Genomic DNA, 17,510 nt, shown 5'->3' with positions numbered 1-17,510 from the left:
TGTTTAGAATTTGACTTCATGCAAATTTCAATGTACTTTAAAAGAACCTGTCACCTTAAAAATGCTATCCCATCTTCAGGCAGCTTATTATAGAGCAAGTGGAGCTGAACAGACTGATATGTAGTTTATGAGAAAAGATGCAGTATAGATTGTGTTCTAATCATTTAAATAGAACCACCTGTCGGGTCCCCTATGCCCTCCAGCCCAGCAGCATTCATACCTGTATACCCGAATTCCCTGCCTAACCAGTTCTGTATAACGCTATTCACTAATATGAATGATTAAAAATACGACTTATAAACCTCACTGTCCCTATGCTAATTAGTCCTGGGGCATTAGTTCCCTAGACTAGTTGGCCCTCTTTCCATGTTATCATGCCCCTATGGGCATAATAAGATGATTTCTACGATCCTGCGTCTCCGCCAGCTCCTGGAAATCTCGCACATCCGCTCTGCTCGTTTTGGGAGCTTCACTGCGCCATTGAAGCCAGTTGTATGCTTCCCAGCTTCATTAGGCACACTGCGCATGACTGGACATTCAGAAGACGTGTAAGTGAGCGGTCTTCTGAACTTTCGGTCATACGCAGTGCGCCTAATGAAGCCGGGAAGTGTCCACCCTGCATCTGAGGTGCACGGACGTGGCCGAAGTGAGCTGCACACATGCGCGATATTGCCATTAGCTGACAGTGATGCCTGCTCGTGGAGGGACTAGTGGGGAACTGATTTGACTACTCAAGGCCCTAATTAGCATAGGGAAAGTAAGGTTTATAAGTAGTTTTTTAAACATTCATATTAGTAAATAGCGTTATACAACGCTGGTTAGGGAGAGGATTTGGGCATACAGGTATGAATGCTGCTGGGCTGGAGGGCATAGGGGACCTGACAGGTTCCCTTTTAATCCTCTGCTCTTTCTGATTATTTGATCCAGTGGGCTGTCATCAGTGATTGACAACTACATCTGTATACACAGTTATACAAAGGAAGCTGTAAATCAAAGATAGGACCGCCCACAGGACTACAAATCCCAGAAAAAGCGGATTAAACACGGGTTATATATATTTTTTTTTTTCTGTCCAAACTATATATATCAATCTGCTCTGCTCCATAACCTGATTCCTGCGGAGTGGCCGGCATTCTCATGGTGAAAGGGTCCCTTTAATCAAAGTCATTAAATTGCCCAGTCATACAAAATAACAATATTACTAATTTGGATTACCCTGTTCATTTTTAATTACCTTCTACTATAAGAAGAAAGCTATAACAAATCTGTGATTAGACGTGATACTACTAATCCAACCAATATTTTAACTCCGTTGTGTTTTTGTGTGCTGGAGTGTGGTTTCGTCTTTTCTCCTGTCACTCTTTCCCTTTGCCGCCTGCTACAGTGTTTTCCGCTCTTTCCGTGCATGTTGATGCTTTCCATTTCCTCTCCCGCCTTAGTATTTCCTCTTTTACTTCCAGCCGAGAAGTATAGGAAAACTGCCAGATTGCTGCCTTTAGTGCTTTGGGGTCTAATGCCAAAACTTTATTATTACCCATATCTACTCTGAGTCTGTGGTTGTAACAAACATTTTGTCTGTTGCCTTGTATGACTTTTAATATTTTGTATTTTACATATGCATTGTGTAATGGTGTATTTTCAATGAAGAAAGCCATTTCTGCGTTTACTTGCACAACTCAAATTTATCCTGCTGGACTAAGATCGAATTAATCACCAGCAAAATATTGAAAGCTAAAAAATTGGATGTTTAATATCATGGATTGCATTTTGCAATTGCCCTGGCAGGTATTCGTTTCCCATATTTAGGGGGAACCCAGAGGCGATTCTTAGTTTTCCATGTTGGCTCTCCCAGTTGGCTGACAGCAGGGTTATATTAAAGGGAATCTGTGAATAGGATATCACAACCCAAACTATTTGTCTGCATAATGCTCTTTCAAAGACTAATAATTATTATTATTATTATTATAATAATAATAATTTTACCCACTTATATAGCGCTATTAATTCCACAGCGCTTTAAACATAAGCATCACTGTCGCCATCAGGGCTCATAATCTACATTCCCTATCAGTATATCTTTGGAGAGTGGGAGGAAACCCAACCCACGCAAACATACAAATGCCTTGCAGTTTTCGTCCTTAGTGGGGTTTGAACCCAGGACTGCAGTGCTAACTACTGAGCCCGTGTGCTGCCCAGCAATACCTTTAGGCTGGAGTCACACTTGTGAGAGACTCGCACGAGTCTCACATCGCATCACCCGGCATGGCCACACACTCTCCTGACAGGAGCGGGTCAGCTGCATGTATTTCTTTGCAGCTGAGACGTTTCTGTGCGGATAGCTGCAGGCCATGTCGGGTGATGCGATGTGAGACTCGCGCGAGTCTCTCACAAGTGTAACTCCAGTCGTACATGGACAGTCTGTTACTCCTTTACTGAGAAATCAGCTTTTGTATTGATATGCAAATGAGGCCTGTGTCAACTCAGGTCTGTTCCCCTCTTGGTTGATGGCTGCTTTGCCTGAAGTCACACCGCATAGAGGCCGTCAGTCAAGCAAGTGAAGGTGCTGCGGAAAATAGAGCTGGAGTGACAGAGGATTCAGATCTACAGCCTCGTTTGCATATCAATACAAAAGCTGATTTATCCATAACAGAGGATTGAACTGACTGTGTAAAGATATCACTGGACTTGTCTTTGAAAGGGCTACATGCATTTATAAATAATTTATGGGCTAAAATCCTGGTGACAGATTCCTTTTAAAGGTTACATCTCATTATAAAGCTGAGGACAGATCACACCAATTTCAATAGGTTGATGTGGCAGGTGTGTATGATCATCTCTGTACAACACTGCACAATATGTTTGCCTTATTTAAGCAACATAAATAAATGAGGAAAGTTTAAACCCTCTTTTCCCCACAGTGAGGTAACGGAGAATGCAATAAACACTCCCATGGTCATGGCGTTATCTGCAGACACATTTCCAAAGTGGTTGCTGTAAAGTGAATCTCCAAACTAGGGAAGCTTAGGCAGTATGACTGCCTTTAAAATCCTTAGAAAAGAAATGAACAATCCTAAACCAAAAGTAAATCAGAAGAAAAAACATTTTGGCTTTTATGTGTAAAAAAAAAAAACAAAAAAACATAAAAAACCTCTTTAGGTGATCGTCGCTTTAAGGCTGGGGCCACACGGGGACTACTGCGATCCCCTTGCATGAGACTCGGCTCGTGCTGGCAGTACAGCAGAGCCGAGTCTCATGCTTGTGTCCTTGTAACTGAGGTCCGTTCGTGCGAGCAGACCTCAGCTGCAGGGGGCGGGCCGGCACTCAGGAGGGGAGGGAGGGATTTCTCTCCCTCTCGCCTGTGTAGCCGGCTATAGACATTCTCGCTCTGCACGCACGGTACACCGATGTACCACGAGTGCAGTGCGATTTTTCTCTCGCCCCATTCACTTGAATGGGTGCGAGAGAAAGAGACTCAACTTACAATTGCAGCATGCTGCGATTGTTTTCTCGGTCCGATTAGGGCTGAGAAAATAATCGCTCATGTGTGCTGTCACACAGGCTAGAATTGGTCCGAGTGGAATGCGATGTTTTATCGCACTCCACTCGCACCGATTTTCTCGCCGTGTGGCTTAGGCCTAACCGAAACGCACTTAAGCATAATCTACAAGGCATCACACCGTATATGTTTTTACCTAGATTTTTTTTTTTTTAAAAAATCCTTGATCTGTATCAAATGATATCTGCCTCATACATATCCAGATAGCAGAACTAAAATAGAGAATTATTGAGAGCACACTTAGAAATGATCCAGCAGAGGATTACATTTCTTCAGAATGGCTTTGTATTTTGTTTAACTTTTCTCTTCATATCACTTAAAAGCACATTAAATTTCCAGGTCAACTTTTCTAGTTAATCCTAGTGTAATATATAAGGTTGTCCTCTGATTAAATAATGTTATTATTTTGGGCTTGGAGTTATAAATTAGCATTTGCTATACTTGCCCTATGCTGCTCCTACAAAGCCTCTCCCTGACGCTGCCTCCAGTCTTTATTGATGAGCTGATATCACGACTACACCACATGCATCTAGTCAATGGGCTTAGTGGTTTCGTGCGTCAACATGACCACCAAACCTGGTGATTGGCTGCAGCTGTCACATCCTGTGAAGTTATGATATCTCTGCTTCAGCCTGTAAATAAAGACTGGTGGCAGTGGCTGAAAGGCATTGCTGGAGGACCAATGGTGAGTTATAAAGATATTTGTAACCTGCCCCCCAAACCCATACTCCAAGCCCATAGTGTAAAATAAAAAAACAAGGAGAAGCCCACTTAGTCTAGTAGCTGTTTTTATTTTTAGTTATTAGTTAGGCAACATCCTTTTCTAAGCTACTCTGCTATTGTCTGGTTGGTGGTTAACAGCGTACTATCACATTGTACTAATTGTTTGTATTAACTATCCTGTAATACGTCTTATGGATGTAGAACGCGGCTCATTCAAATATTTTTTTTCCCCCACTTCCATATGTGCAGACGCTGGTTTTCAATACAGAATAATCAACTTGTATACCAGAAGAAATTTAAGGTGAGCTGTAAATAGTAATGTTGTAAAGTTTAAAAAGACCTACTTCAGGAGCAATGCTGTACTGTCTGCATATATGGATTTTTCTCATCCTTAAAGCGCATCAAAACTACATTCTCAGGTCTCTTTACTTTTTTTCTTTTCTTCATAGGATAATCCTACTGTTGTTGTTGAAGACTTGCGTCTATGCACAGTGAAACACTGTGAAGATATTGAGAGACGCTTCTGCTTTGAAGTGGTTTCTCCTACTAAGTAAGTATTTTGTATTGGAGGATTTACAAACACTCATGGTAGAACCATTTGGATTTGTATACGTCTAAGCTCCGTGTATTTATGAAAGCTTCTGTTAGATGTAGCTTTGATTTAAAGAGTTACCGTTGTGTTAATTACTTCTCCATAAATGAAAGACTTTTTTTGAAAAAATTAAATAAATTATACACCTTTAAATATTAAACATTTTTAAAATACCTTTATTTTGCAAAAACGTATGCTTTATCTATTGCACTCAGGATTTTAAAGATGGCAACTACTATAAATCACAACCCGTCCTAGATTTTAGAGGACATGCAGTAGGACGGGGTGTGTAAAGAACATCTGCTCAAAACAGAGGTCAGAGCAGCATCCTGTCAGGCATCATGAACACACATTCCTTTGTTCAGTCAACCTGACAGGACACTGAGTAGATTGGACCAAAGCAGAAGGATAAGTACCTGACCGTTTTAGTGCATCTGGCTCATGCTTCATGCTGCCCTTCCTACTGCTTGTCTTCTAAAATCTAGCATCGGCTGCTCAAATTTATGGCAGTTATCATCTTTTGAAATCTTTACAGAGCACAATAAATAAAACATACCTTATTGCTTTTAACTTGCAGATATGAGGTTAATTTGCAGGTTAATAATGTTTGGAACCTTCTTGGCTCCGCACTGAGAGCCCCACTGCTGGAGGAAATTAACTTAATTCCTCCCAGCAGCTGTCATCTTTCAGACATAGGGGTGGTGTCGGCATGGTGTCAGTCACCTTTCAGTGTATAGTCAGTGACTGCTGTAACCATGCCTCCGGCACTGACTGATAGCCGCCTCTAATGTGAATGTAGACTTTCCCATTTGGTTCTCATAAAGTTGTACAAAAAAAACTTTCGTTTCAGGAAGAGCGGTTCTGCCTCTAGCTCCTCTTCCTCTCTACATAGAATTTTAAAAGGACCAACTGTCATCTGCTATCTCAGTAAAATATGAACTTCTATCTTCATTGAATACAGATTTTACCAATTAATTACGAATGAAAACTTTAATCCAGGAGGATAACAAAAGCAAATTTCTCTAAGATCTATTATAAAGTTGCTTATTTTAATGTGTACTGTTGATGTATGTCATACAAATTAAAATGACGGTTACTCTTATTAAGTTTTAATTTCTAATTTTCAAAACATGCAGTTTATTGGGGCAAAGCCATACAGGGTACTATTGGTGTGACCAAGAGCTACACAGAGAGAGGTTTAGGCACGATTTTCTACTTGATTCTTAAAGGAGTTCTCTAGGAGTGCAAAAACTAGCTTAAGTAAATTCACAGTTTATTAGCAAATCACAAATAATTTTGTTTTTGAAGGTGATCGCTTAAATGTCTGCTGCCATTTCACTCAGAAACCGGTCCTCAAATGTTAGGACAGATGCTCATGAGCATGTCCAGTAGAAGATCCTTCCCTTCGCTTCATGTGTAGGAAGTTGTTCTCCAAGTGTATATTCTGATATTCTTTAACCCCTTAATGACAGCGGGCAGTAATATTACATCCTAGCGGTCATAATGTTAATCCCCACGGACTGCTGCAAGCAGATTTATACAGCTAACATGTGCCTGCTAGGCACAAGTGGAATCTTGTTCTGCCCGTGCCCTTTAACCCCTTAAATGTTCTCAATATGTGACAGCACCATTATAATAACAAACGCGCTATAACTTACTAGTCCCCCTAGTTCGCTAGGGGGACTAGTAAAATAAAAAAAGTGTAAAAAAAAAATAAAAAACCTTAAAAGTTCAAATCACTCACCTTTTGCCTCATTGAAAATGAAAGGGTAAAAAAATACCAAATGTGTGTATCGTCGCGTTCAGAAATGCCCGATCTATGAAAATATAAAATCAATTAACCTGATCGGTATACAGCGTAGCGGCAAAAACATTCTAAATGCCAAAATTACGTTTTTTGGTCGCCACAAATTTTGCGCAAAATGCAGTAAAAATGATAGTGATAAAAATGTCAGATCGAAACACAAAAAATAAGCCATCACTGAGCCATAAATCCCGAAAAATGAGAACACTACGGGTCGCAGAAAATGGCGCAAAATGTACGCCATTTTTTTCGGACAAACTTGTTTTTTGTTTTAACCCCTTAGATAAAAGTAAACCTATACATCTTTGGTGTCTACAAACTCGCACCGACCTTAGGCATCACAGTGACACATCAGTTTTACCATATAGGGAACACAGTGAATAAAATATCTCGAAACAATCGTGCAATTGCACTGCAGTTTTTCCGCATTTGGATTGTTTTTTTGCTGTTTTCCAGTACACAATATGGTAAAACTGATGGTTTCAATTTAAAAGTACAGCTCGTTCTGCAATAAACTCACATGACCATATTGACTGAAAAATAAAAAAGTTATGGCTCTCGGAAGAAGTATGGCGAAAAAAAAAAAACGGAAAGCGCAAAAGCGGCCAGTTGTGAAGGGGTTAACACTGAAGATACCATACACCCTGTGCTACTGATCTAATACTAGCGATACCAGGGATACTGAGGTAAGAAGCTGTCCACCCGATTTATCTGATCTAATGGTGGAGAAACCAGGGGTGCTGAGATAAGATTCTGCTCACATTACTTTCCATTTCTTTGTCGCTCCATTGGGAGACCCAGACAATTGGGTGTATAGCTTCTGCCTCCGGAGGCCACACAAAGTATTACACTTTAAAAAGTGTAACCCCTCCCCTCTGCCTATACACCCTCCCGTGCATCACGGGCTCCTCAGTTTTGTGCTTTGTGTTGAAGGAGGCACACATTCACTCAAGCTCCACATTTTAGTCAGCAGCAGCTGCTGATTATATCGGATGGAAGAAAAGAGGGCCCCAGGGCTCCCGGCATGCTCCCTTCTCACCCCACTAAGTCGGCGGTGCTGTTAAGGTTGAGGTACACATTGCGGGTACAGAGGCTGGAGCCACATGCCCTTTTCCTTCCCCATCCCTTAGAGGCTCTGGGAGAAGTGGGATCCTAACCGGTCATCCAGGCACTGGGACCGGGCTCCCTCCGCAGCCCCTGTGGGAATCTGCCGGACAGGAGACTTAATATCATCAGGGACAGGCCCTGCATCCAAAAGGTACTCTGTGTCCCCTTGGGGACGGTGTATGGAGCGCTCGTGTCACTGACACTGCAGCTGCTGCTGTATTTTTAGGACGGCCGGGACTACCGCGCCGACCGTGCCTGTTTGTCGGCCGCGGTATTAAATTTAGTCCCCGGCTTCTGCGGCCTAGTACCATAACTCCCGCCCCCGGGCCTGCCAGTCAGGGGTAAGGGCGGGACAGTCGACCTGACGTCGACAGTGAGGGCTGGAGCATACTTTGGTGTCCTCCTCCCCCTTCACTGATCACTGTGGGGCACCAGATTCCCGCACTTTATTAGTCGCCGCCCACGGCCCCCTCCTCACCTGAGAGCTCCGGCAGCCATTTTTACAATCATTCTGCCGGTGAAGGATTTCAGGAAGAGCTCTGCAGCTCTGGGAGGCCCAAGGCAGGGAATCTGGTGGACACACAACCGCTTTGGGCGGTCGGTAAGCCACACCGGTCACCGGTGCTGGTCCCCCCCAGGGTGCCGAAGTGTATATATTTATATATATATCTATATATATATCTGTATACATTTTCTCTGTTCGGCCGCATTGTTTTTGCTTTTGGCTATATACCCTCAGTGATCACTCTCAGAGGAGACAACAGCATGTCGTCCGCAAAGAGCAAGGGTGCCAAGACACAGGGTTATTTTGCAACCTGTACCTCCTGTGCGGCTATGTTACCTGCAGGTTCCACCTACCCGCACTGTGAGCAATGCTCGGCCCCTGTTGCACTCGCTCAGCCGGAGCCTCGGGCACTGGTGGGGCCCTCGGCTCAGGTAGAACCCCCGGCCTCCACTGTCCAGGTGGCAGGGACAGAGTTTGCAGCTTTGGCTGAGAAACTCTCTGAGTCGCTGTCACAATCCATGGCTCAGTCTATGGACAGATGGTCTGCTAAGATACTAGAAGCTTTGCAGTCCAGATCGGTCCTTACACAGGCCTCGGGCACTGTGAGTTCATCGCCCCCAGGCCCCTCTCGGTCTGCGCAGCAGCGTGCTCCTGGGGTGACACCTGAGTCTCACGGGGAGGACTCCGACACGGACCGCAGTCCCAGACCGGCTAAGCGGGCTCGCTGGGAACCTTCCCCGACTTCATCACGTTGTTCGGGGTCTCAGCTTGAGGACTCTCTGGAGGATGAAGCGGAGGTCGCAGCTCAGGGCTCTGACCCTGACGTTGCTCTCAATCTTGATACACCGGAAGGGGACGCCATAGTAAATGATCTTATAGCGTCCATCAACCAGGTGCTAGATCTTTCTCCCCCACCTCCACCTATAGAGGAGTCTGCTTCGCAGCAGGAGAAACACCAGTTTAGGTTTCCTAAACGTACACTGAGTGCGTTCTTCGATCACTCTAACTTCAGAGATGCTGTCCAGAAGCACAGAGTATTTCCGGACAAGCGCTTTTCTAAGCGTCTTAATGACACACGCTACCCTTTTCCTGCTGACGTAGTTAAGGGTTGGGCTCAATGTCCCAAGGTGGATCCTCCAGTCTCTAGACTGGCGGCTAGATCCGTAGTATCAGTGGCAGATGGTTCATCGCTCAAGGATGCCACTGACAGGCAGATAGAACTCCTGATGAAATCCATCTATGAAGCCATAGGCGCGTCTTTTGCCCCAGCCTTTGCAGCAGTGTGGGCACTCCAGGCTATCTCAGCTTGTCTATCTGAGATTAATGCGGTCACACGTACCTCTGCTCCGCAAGTTGCGTCTTTGACTTCTCAGGCGTCTGTTTTTTCATCCTACGCCATGAATGCCGTCCTGGACTCTGCGAGCCGTACAGCGGTAGCGTCCGCCAATTCGGTGGCAGTCCGCAGGGCCATGTGGCTACGCGAATGGAAGGCAGACTCTGCTTCCAAGAAGTTCCTAACCGGTTTGCCATTTTCTGGCGACCGTTTGTTTGGCGAGCAATTGGATGAAATTATTAAGCAATCCAAGGGAAAGGATTCGTCCTTACCCCAGTCCAAGCCAAACAGACCACAGCAACGAAAGATTCAGTCGAGGTTTCGGTCCTTTCGGCCCTCAGCCAAGTCCCAATCCTCCACGTCCAACAGGCCTCAGAAGGGCCAGAGGAACTCTTATGCATGGCGGTCTAAGTCACGTCCTCCAAAGACCGCCGGAGGCACCGTCTCCAAGGCGGCCTCCTCATGACTTTCGGCCTCCACAAACCGCATCCTCGGTCGGTGGCAGGCTCTCCCGCTTTTGCGACGCCTGGTGGCCACATGTCCAAGACCGATGGGTGAGAGACATTCTGTCTCACAGTTACAGGATAGAGCTCAGCTCTCGTCCTCCGACTCGTTTTTTCAGAACATCTCCGCCCCCCGAGCGAGCCGATGCAATTTTTCAGGCGGTGAACACTCTGAAGACAGAAGGAGTTGTGATCCCCGTTCCCCTTCAAGAACGTGGTCGCGGCTTTTACTCCAACTTGTTCGTGGTGCCAAAAAAGGACGGATCATTCCGTCCTGTTCTGGACCTCAAACTGTTCAACAGACACGTGAGAACCAGACGGTTTTGCATGGAATCTCTCCGCTCGGTCATCGCTTCGATGTCACAAGGAGACTTCCTAGCATCAATCGACATCAGGGATGCTTATCTCCATGTGCCGATTGCACCCGAGCATCAACGCTTCCTGCGTTTCGCCATCGGGGACGAACACCTTCAGTTTGTGGCACTGCCTTTCGGCCTAGCGACAGCCCCACGGGTCTTCACCAAGGTCATGGCATCCGTGGTGGCGGTCCTACACTCTCATGGCCACTCGGTGATCCCTTACTTAGACGATCTCCTAGTCAAGGCTCCCTCCCGGGCGGCATGCCAACACAGCCTGACCATTGCTCTGGAGACTCTCCAGAGATTCGGGTGGATCATCAATTTCCCAAAGTCAAAATTGACACCGACCCAATCACTGACGTACCTCGGGATGGAGTTTCATACTCTCTCAGCAATAGTCAAGCTTCCGCTGGACAAACAGCGTTCGCTGCAGACAGGGGTGCACTCTCTTCTTCGGGCACAGTCACACCCTTTGAGGCGCCTTATGCACTTCCTGGGGAAGATGGTGGCAGCAATGGAGGCAGTCCCCTTTGCGCAGTTTCATCTGCGTCCACTCCAATGGGACATTCTCCGCAAATGGGACAGGAGGTCGACGTCCCTAGACAGGAACGTTTCTCTTTCTCTGGCAGCCAAAACCTCTCTTCAGTGGTGGCTTCTTCCCACTTCTCTGTCGAAGGGAAAATCCTTCCTGCCCCCATCCTGGGCTGTGGTCACGACGGACGCGAGTCTGTCAGGGTGGGGAGCGGTTTTTCTCCACCACAGGGCTCAGGGAACCTGGACTCCGACAGAGTCCTCCCTTCAGATCAATGTTCTGGAGATAAGGGCAGTGTATCTAGCCCTAAAGGAGTTCCATTGGTGGCTGGAGGGCAGGCAGATCCGCATACAGTCGGACAACGCCACGGCGGTTGCGTACATCAACCACCAGGGCGGCACACGCAGTCGTCAAGCCTTCCAAGAAGTTCGGCGGATTCTGCTGTGGGCGGAGGCCACAGCATCCACCATTTCCACAGTTCACATCCCGGGCGTAGAAAACTGGGAAGCAGACTTTCTCAGTCGCCAGGGCATGGACGCAGGGGAATGGTCTCTTCACCCGGACGTGTTTCAAGAGATCTGTTGCCGCTGGGGAACGCCGGACGTCGACCTCATGGCGTCTCGGCACAACAACAAAGTCCCGGCATTCATGGCACTGTCTCAAGATCACAGAGCTCTGGCGGCGGACGCATTAGTTCAGGATTGGTCGCAGTTTCGACTGCCTTATGTATTTCCTCCTCTAGCAATGCTGCCCAGAGTGTTACGCAAAATCAGGTCCGACTGCCGCCGCGCCATCCTCGTCGCTCCAGACTGGCCGAGGAGGTCGTGGTACCCGGATCTGTGGCACCTCACGGTGGGTCAACCGTGGGCACTCCCAGACCGCCCAGACTTGCTGTCTCAAGGGCCATTTTTCCATCTGAATTCTGCGGCCCTCAACCTGACTATGTGGCCATTGAGTCCTGGCTCTTAGCGTCTTCAGGGTTATCTCAAGATGTCATTGCCACTATGAGACAGGCCAGGAAACCAACGTCCGCCAAGATCTATTACAGGGCTTGGAGGATCTTTTTATCCTTGTGCTCTGATAAGGGTTTTTCCCTCTGGCCGTTTACCTTGCCCACTTTTCTTTCCTTCCTTCAATCAGGAATGGACAAGGGTTTGTCGCTCGGTTCTCTCAAGGGACAAGTATCGGCGCTTTCCGTGTTTTTTCAAAAGCGTCTAGCCAGGCTTCCGCAGGTCCGCACGTTCCTGCAGGGAGTTTGCCACATAGTCCCACCTTACAAGAGGCCGCTGGAACCATGGGATCTTAACAGAGTGCTAAAGGCTCTTCAGAAACCACCTTTCGAGCCACTGCGGGATGTCTCTCTATCACGTCTTTCGCAGAAGGTGGCATTTCTAGTGGCAGTTACATCGCTCCGTAGAGTGTCGGAGTTGGCAGCGCTGTCATGCAAAGCCCCCTTCCTGGTTTTTCACCAGGATAAGGTGGTTTTGCGTCCGGTCCCGGAATTTCTCCCTAAGGTGGTATCCCCTTTTCATCTCAATCAGGATATCTCCTTACCTTCATTTTGCCCTCATCCAGTTCACCAATGTGAAAAGGATTTGCACTTGCTAGATCTGGTGAGAGCACTCCGGCTCTACATTTCTCGCACGGCGCCCCTGCGCCGTTCAGATGCGCTCTTTGTCCTTGTCGCTGGCCAGCGTAAGGGTTCGCAGGCTTCCAGGTCAACCTTGGCTCGGTGGATCAAGGAACCGATTCTTGAAGCCTACCGTTCTTCTGGGCTTCCGATTCCTTCAGGGCTAAAAGCCCATTCTACCAGAGCCGTGGGTGCATCCTGGGCATTGCGGCACCAGGCTACGGCTCAGCAGGTGTGTCAGGCGGCTACCTGGTCGAGTCTGCACACTTTCACGAAACACTATCAGGTGCATACCTATGCTTCGGCAGATGCCAGGCTAGGTAGGCGAGTCCTTCAGGCGGCGGTTGCCCACCTGTAAGAAGGGGCCGTTTTCGGCTCTTTTTATCGAGGTATTCTTTTACCCACCCAGGGACTGCTTTTGGACGTCCCAATTGTCTGGTTCTCCCAATGGAGCGACAAAGAAGAAGGGAATTTTGTTTACTTACCGTAAATTCCTTTTCTTCTAGCTCCTATTGGGAGACCCAGCACCCGCCCCTGTTCCCTTCGGGCTGTTGTTCTTTTGTGTACACATGTTGTTCATGTTGAGTTGTTCGTTTGGTTCATGGTTCAGTTCTCCGAACATCCTTCGGATTGAATTTGCCTTAGACCAATTTATAAGTTTCCTCCTTCCTGCTTTTGCACCAAAACTGAGGAGCCCGTGATGCACGGGAGGGTGTATAGGCAGAGGGGAGGGGTTACACTTTTTAAAGTGTAATACTTTGTGTGGCCTCCGGAGGCAGAAGCTATACACCCAATTGTCTGGGTCTCCCAATAGGAGCTAGAAGAAAAGGAATTTACGGTAAGTAAACAAAATTCTCTTCTTTGTCTATTGTTATAATATGGAAATACCTGGAGAGCTGAAATAAGACAAGGTTGTTCATACTGCTGTCTGCCTTGTCTTTCTGGTCTAATGCTTAAATAACAGAAGTTCTCAGGTAAGAAGAGGTTGCTCACACTGTTGTCCACCATGTCTTTCTGATGTAATTCTGGAAATCTCGGGCATGTTGAGATAAGACGAGACTGCTTACATTGCTGTCAACCCTGCCTTTATAATCTAATACTAGTGATATCAGGTGTGCTGAGAAAAGAAGAAGATCCTGCTCACATTGCAATCCAACCAGCCTTTCTAATCCAATACTAGAGATATCAGGCGTCCTGAAATAAGAATATTCTTCTCACATTGCTGTCCACCCTGCCTTCCTAATCTAATACTGGAGATACCAGAGATGATGAATTAAGAAGAGGCCACTCACACTGCTGTCCTCCCTGCCTTTCTGAATGACAGTACATGGTATAGGTTATCTCAGCAGTGGAGATTTCTACTACACATGCTCACAAGCATCCGTCCTAACATGCTCACTTTCATTGGTGACAATCTATTATGCGCTGGTGGTCGTGCCCTTAAAAAAAATACTATTATGTTTTTCCTCTAGTGCTTGCACATGTATACTGTACATTTTATAGAAGTTAAATTGTGGTTATTAAAACATCATTATTGTTAATTAACGTATGGAATGAAACTTACGTTTTATCCTGGTCCACTTTACAGGAGCTGTATTCTGCAGGCTGACTCTGAGAAGCTGCGCCAAGCATGGATCAAAGCTGTTCAGACCAGTATTGCTACAGCTTACCGAGAAAAAGGGGAAGAAGCAGAGGTCCGTTTATATTTCTGCATTGTAGATATGCACACACTGGGTATAGGCCCATATACTTTTAGATTTTTTTTTTTTTTTTATTCAATCCTATTTTACATTTTGCTTTAGAAAATGGAAAAAAAGCCTACCTTGTCAAGCACTAGCCCAGTGTCGGAAACAAAAGAGAAACTGGTTAAAGGGGAGAGTGCTCTGAAGCGAGTACAATGTATTCCTGGTAATACAAAGTGCTGTGATTGTGGCTTACCTGATCCTCGCTGGGCCAGTATTAATCTTGGCATCACTTTATGCATTGAATGCTCAGGAATTCACAGGTAAGCAGTTGCTGCTGCACCCATATTTCTGACTTGCTTGTTGATCATTAGAAAAGACTCCGGCACTCTTCAATCAATAATGTGGAATAATTATTTAATTGTGTGGTCCAATACAGTGTACAAATCATGTGAAATTTTGGTCAACAATGATTTTTATCACACATACACTGGGAAAATAATATGACATAAGAAAAAATGGAAAAATCATAATAAACCTAACAAACGTGAAAGGCATATTCATCGCTTGTGAATATGCTGAAAAAAGGAGACAAGAAGAGCCTGCCCATAAGACAAGGGTTCTGATATATATTGTGAGTTAATGGGAATCTGAATTCTGAGGTAAAGTCAGAACGGCTGCACACAGTAATCTTTCAGAATCTCTTTGCCTCCAATATTCTGCTCTCAGATGAAGTGGCAAAAACCTGGTGACCCATTCCCTTTAAAAAGAAAATATATAGGGGTACAAGTCAAATAGGTAGCTATGATATCCTAGAACTGTATGTGGACTCGGGTATAAGCTAAATGTATAACCTGCATAGCACTATACTGTCATATTGTTGGGTAATAGGAATGTTGTAGACAGATGTATGGGCTGAGTGCATCATCATGGAGACTGTAATGATCAATTAAGGATAAAAAGGTTATGCTGTAATGAGAGCAAAGTAAATAGTAACTCACCAAGTGCTATAGCATCTTCTGGGTAAGAGTGTAGAGAAAGTGCTATGTGGATGGTGACCACTGTTGCTGAGAGCTAGGCCATATAACCTATAAATCTGGCAGTTGCTTTAAAGGAGATACCTACTACTAGCACAACTCCTTCTCAATGTGTTTGCATTCGTATTCTTAGGGCTCACATGAGCTTATTACGTCATGTGTAAACTGCCCAATAAGCGTCGGCTTCAGTGTCCTCACCTTCGGACGAATCGAACATCAAAAGGAAGTTAGAGCTGCAGCTGTGGTCTCGCTTTCTATTGTTGGAAGACGGGAGGACAGTGAAGCTGGCACTTAATGAGCTCGGGTCTTGCTTGACGTAATAACCTCACATGAACCCTTGGAGAGCAAGTGCCTACACTGCTGGAACGGCACTGGCACTGGAGGCAAAGGTAGGTGGTTTTTGTTTAACAAGGGCTAACATTCAGATTAAAAAGCAGTTGTCTACTAATGGTAACCCCTTTAAAGTAAGTCACCATAATGTCATATGCAGTAGGCGTGTTGAAAGTGTTGTAGGGGTGGTTAACAATGTATGACAAAATGTAAGTGCCTGTTCCATGAAGACAGCTATACAAATCATTTACATGGAACCACTAGATGAGCGCGAGGTGCAAAAAAAAAGGAATGTGAAAAATTAAGAAAAAAGAAAGCATGAGAAACAGATAGGAATAAGTGGAACATTAGGAAAAATAAAGAAGAACAAGAAAAGAAAAACAGAAGAAAGAAAGCATGAAAAATCATAGAGATAAGAAAACTAAAGAAAATAGGAAAGGAAAAATTAAATAGAAATAAAATGAAAATAAAACTTAGAAAAGGAGACCTGGAAGGAAAGAGTTTTTAAATTCAGTTAATTTATGAATCTTGACTTTATTGTATGAAATTTATGAAGCAATACAAATTTAGTATTGCTGTAATCATACTGAATCACAAAATAAAGTGATCATGTTTAAATACTGTTGTAAATTGCTTTGAAGAGCTGCAAAATTTTTGTTCAGCTTGGAGTTGCGCAACATTTTTTGCGACTTTTGGTGTTTTCATGGTACTTTACCCCACCTCCTACAAAACGGCCAGAGCTGGGATGGGGTGCTGCGGGTGTTGGGTGGGGGACGAGGCGCCATAGCTCCTCTACTTCATGATGCGTTGTGGTGTTACTTATGCTCGAAATCTCACTGCAGTCAAGGACTTCTTCATGAATCAGAGCTGAGTTTTTTTCTGGTATGGGTATAGGAAATGAAATTGCAAAGCTTCTCCGATACTTTCAATGTTAAACATGTATAGCACACAGATGTCATCCATGTGCTGTTCGTGTTTACACAAACTCATAGATTTGTATTGGCCTTTGTAATCTGTGCTGCTGGGAAAACAGAACGTGTGTGTGGTTACATTGGGTATGTGTGGTATCCGTGAATTAAGTGTCACATGTATGGATGCCACACTTACCAAAAACACTGAGGTGTGAAGGGGGCCTAAGACGCATGGTCTTGATGAATCGGCACTTATGTATATCATGAAATGGTGTAAAAATACAAGGTATTTTACAGTTGCTGTAAAACTTTTTTTTTCCTTAAGTTATTACTCCTTAAAAAAAAGAATAAATTACTTGTCCCTGAGGTGCATTTTTTTGAGTATGTTATGTAGAGTGAATATGTATACGAGCAAGTGCCTACATTAGATGCCGATGTGGGTGAACAGTGCAGATCTGTGTGCTGTGACGTTTGCCACATTAATTTTACATGAAAAAAAATGACGTGACGGTTTTTCTAACGTTATTGTGAGTGTTAGAGGGACAATAGTATATAGGATTTTATTAATATTCAGCTATTGATGCATTTATAATCATTGTTTTTTTTTTATACATCAGGAGCCTTGGTGTTCATTTTTCGAAAGTGCGATCTTTAACTTTGGACACATGGGAGCCTGAACTACTAAAGGTACATATTTTATTTTCTTTGTAGCAGACACATGAACCATAGAACCCTGTAGTCTGGAGATTATCATTATAGGATCATTGTTTAGGCATGCTCTGTGTTCTGTGCAGAGGTCACCGTACAGGGAGAGGGAGGAGATTGGACCATCACCTATTGTCACTGATGATCCTGTGAGCATCTTTATAATACAGGGTTACCTTACATTGGAATTATGTGATTAGA

General features: G+C 44.8%; 1 protein-coding gene across 4 annotated transcripts in view; it reads left to right on the top strand.

Moving 5' to 3' along the window:
• Positions 1 to 17,510, top strand: part of ACAP2 (ArfGAP with coiled-coil, ankyrin repeat and PH domains 2) — a 186,691-nt gene that overhangs the window by 103,524 nt on the left and 65,657 nt on the right. For all 4 annotated transcript variants that reach the window (XM_075340520.1, XM_075340519.1, XM_075340523.1 and 1 more), the window contains 5 exons: positions 4,529 to 4,580; positions 4,729 to 4,829; positions 14,233 to 14,338; positions 14,447 to 14,649; positions 17,222 to 17,291. In XM_075340520.1, the coding sequence (XP_075196635.1) occupies positions 4,529 to 4,580; positions 4,729 to 4,829; positions 14,233 to 14,338; positions 14,447 to 14,649; positions 17,222 to 17,291 (532 nt within the window). The remainder of the gene's footprint in view (positions 1 to 4,528; positions 4,581 to 4,728; positions 4,830 to 14,232; positions 14,339 to 14,446; positions 14,650 to 17,221; positions 17,292 to 17,510) is intronic.

Source organism: Anomaloglossus baeobatrachus, chromosome 3, assembly GCF_048569485.1.
Source record: "Anomaloglossus baeobatrachus isolate aAnoBae1 chromosome 3, aAnoBae1.hap1, whole genome shotgun sequence".
Classification (NCBI taxonomy): Eukaryota; Metazoa; Chordata; class Amphibia; order Anura; family Aromobatidae; genus Anomaloglossus; species Anomaloglossus baeobatrachus.
This window is presented reverse-complemented; position numbering and strand designations above follow the sequence as displayed.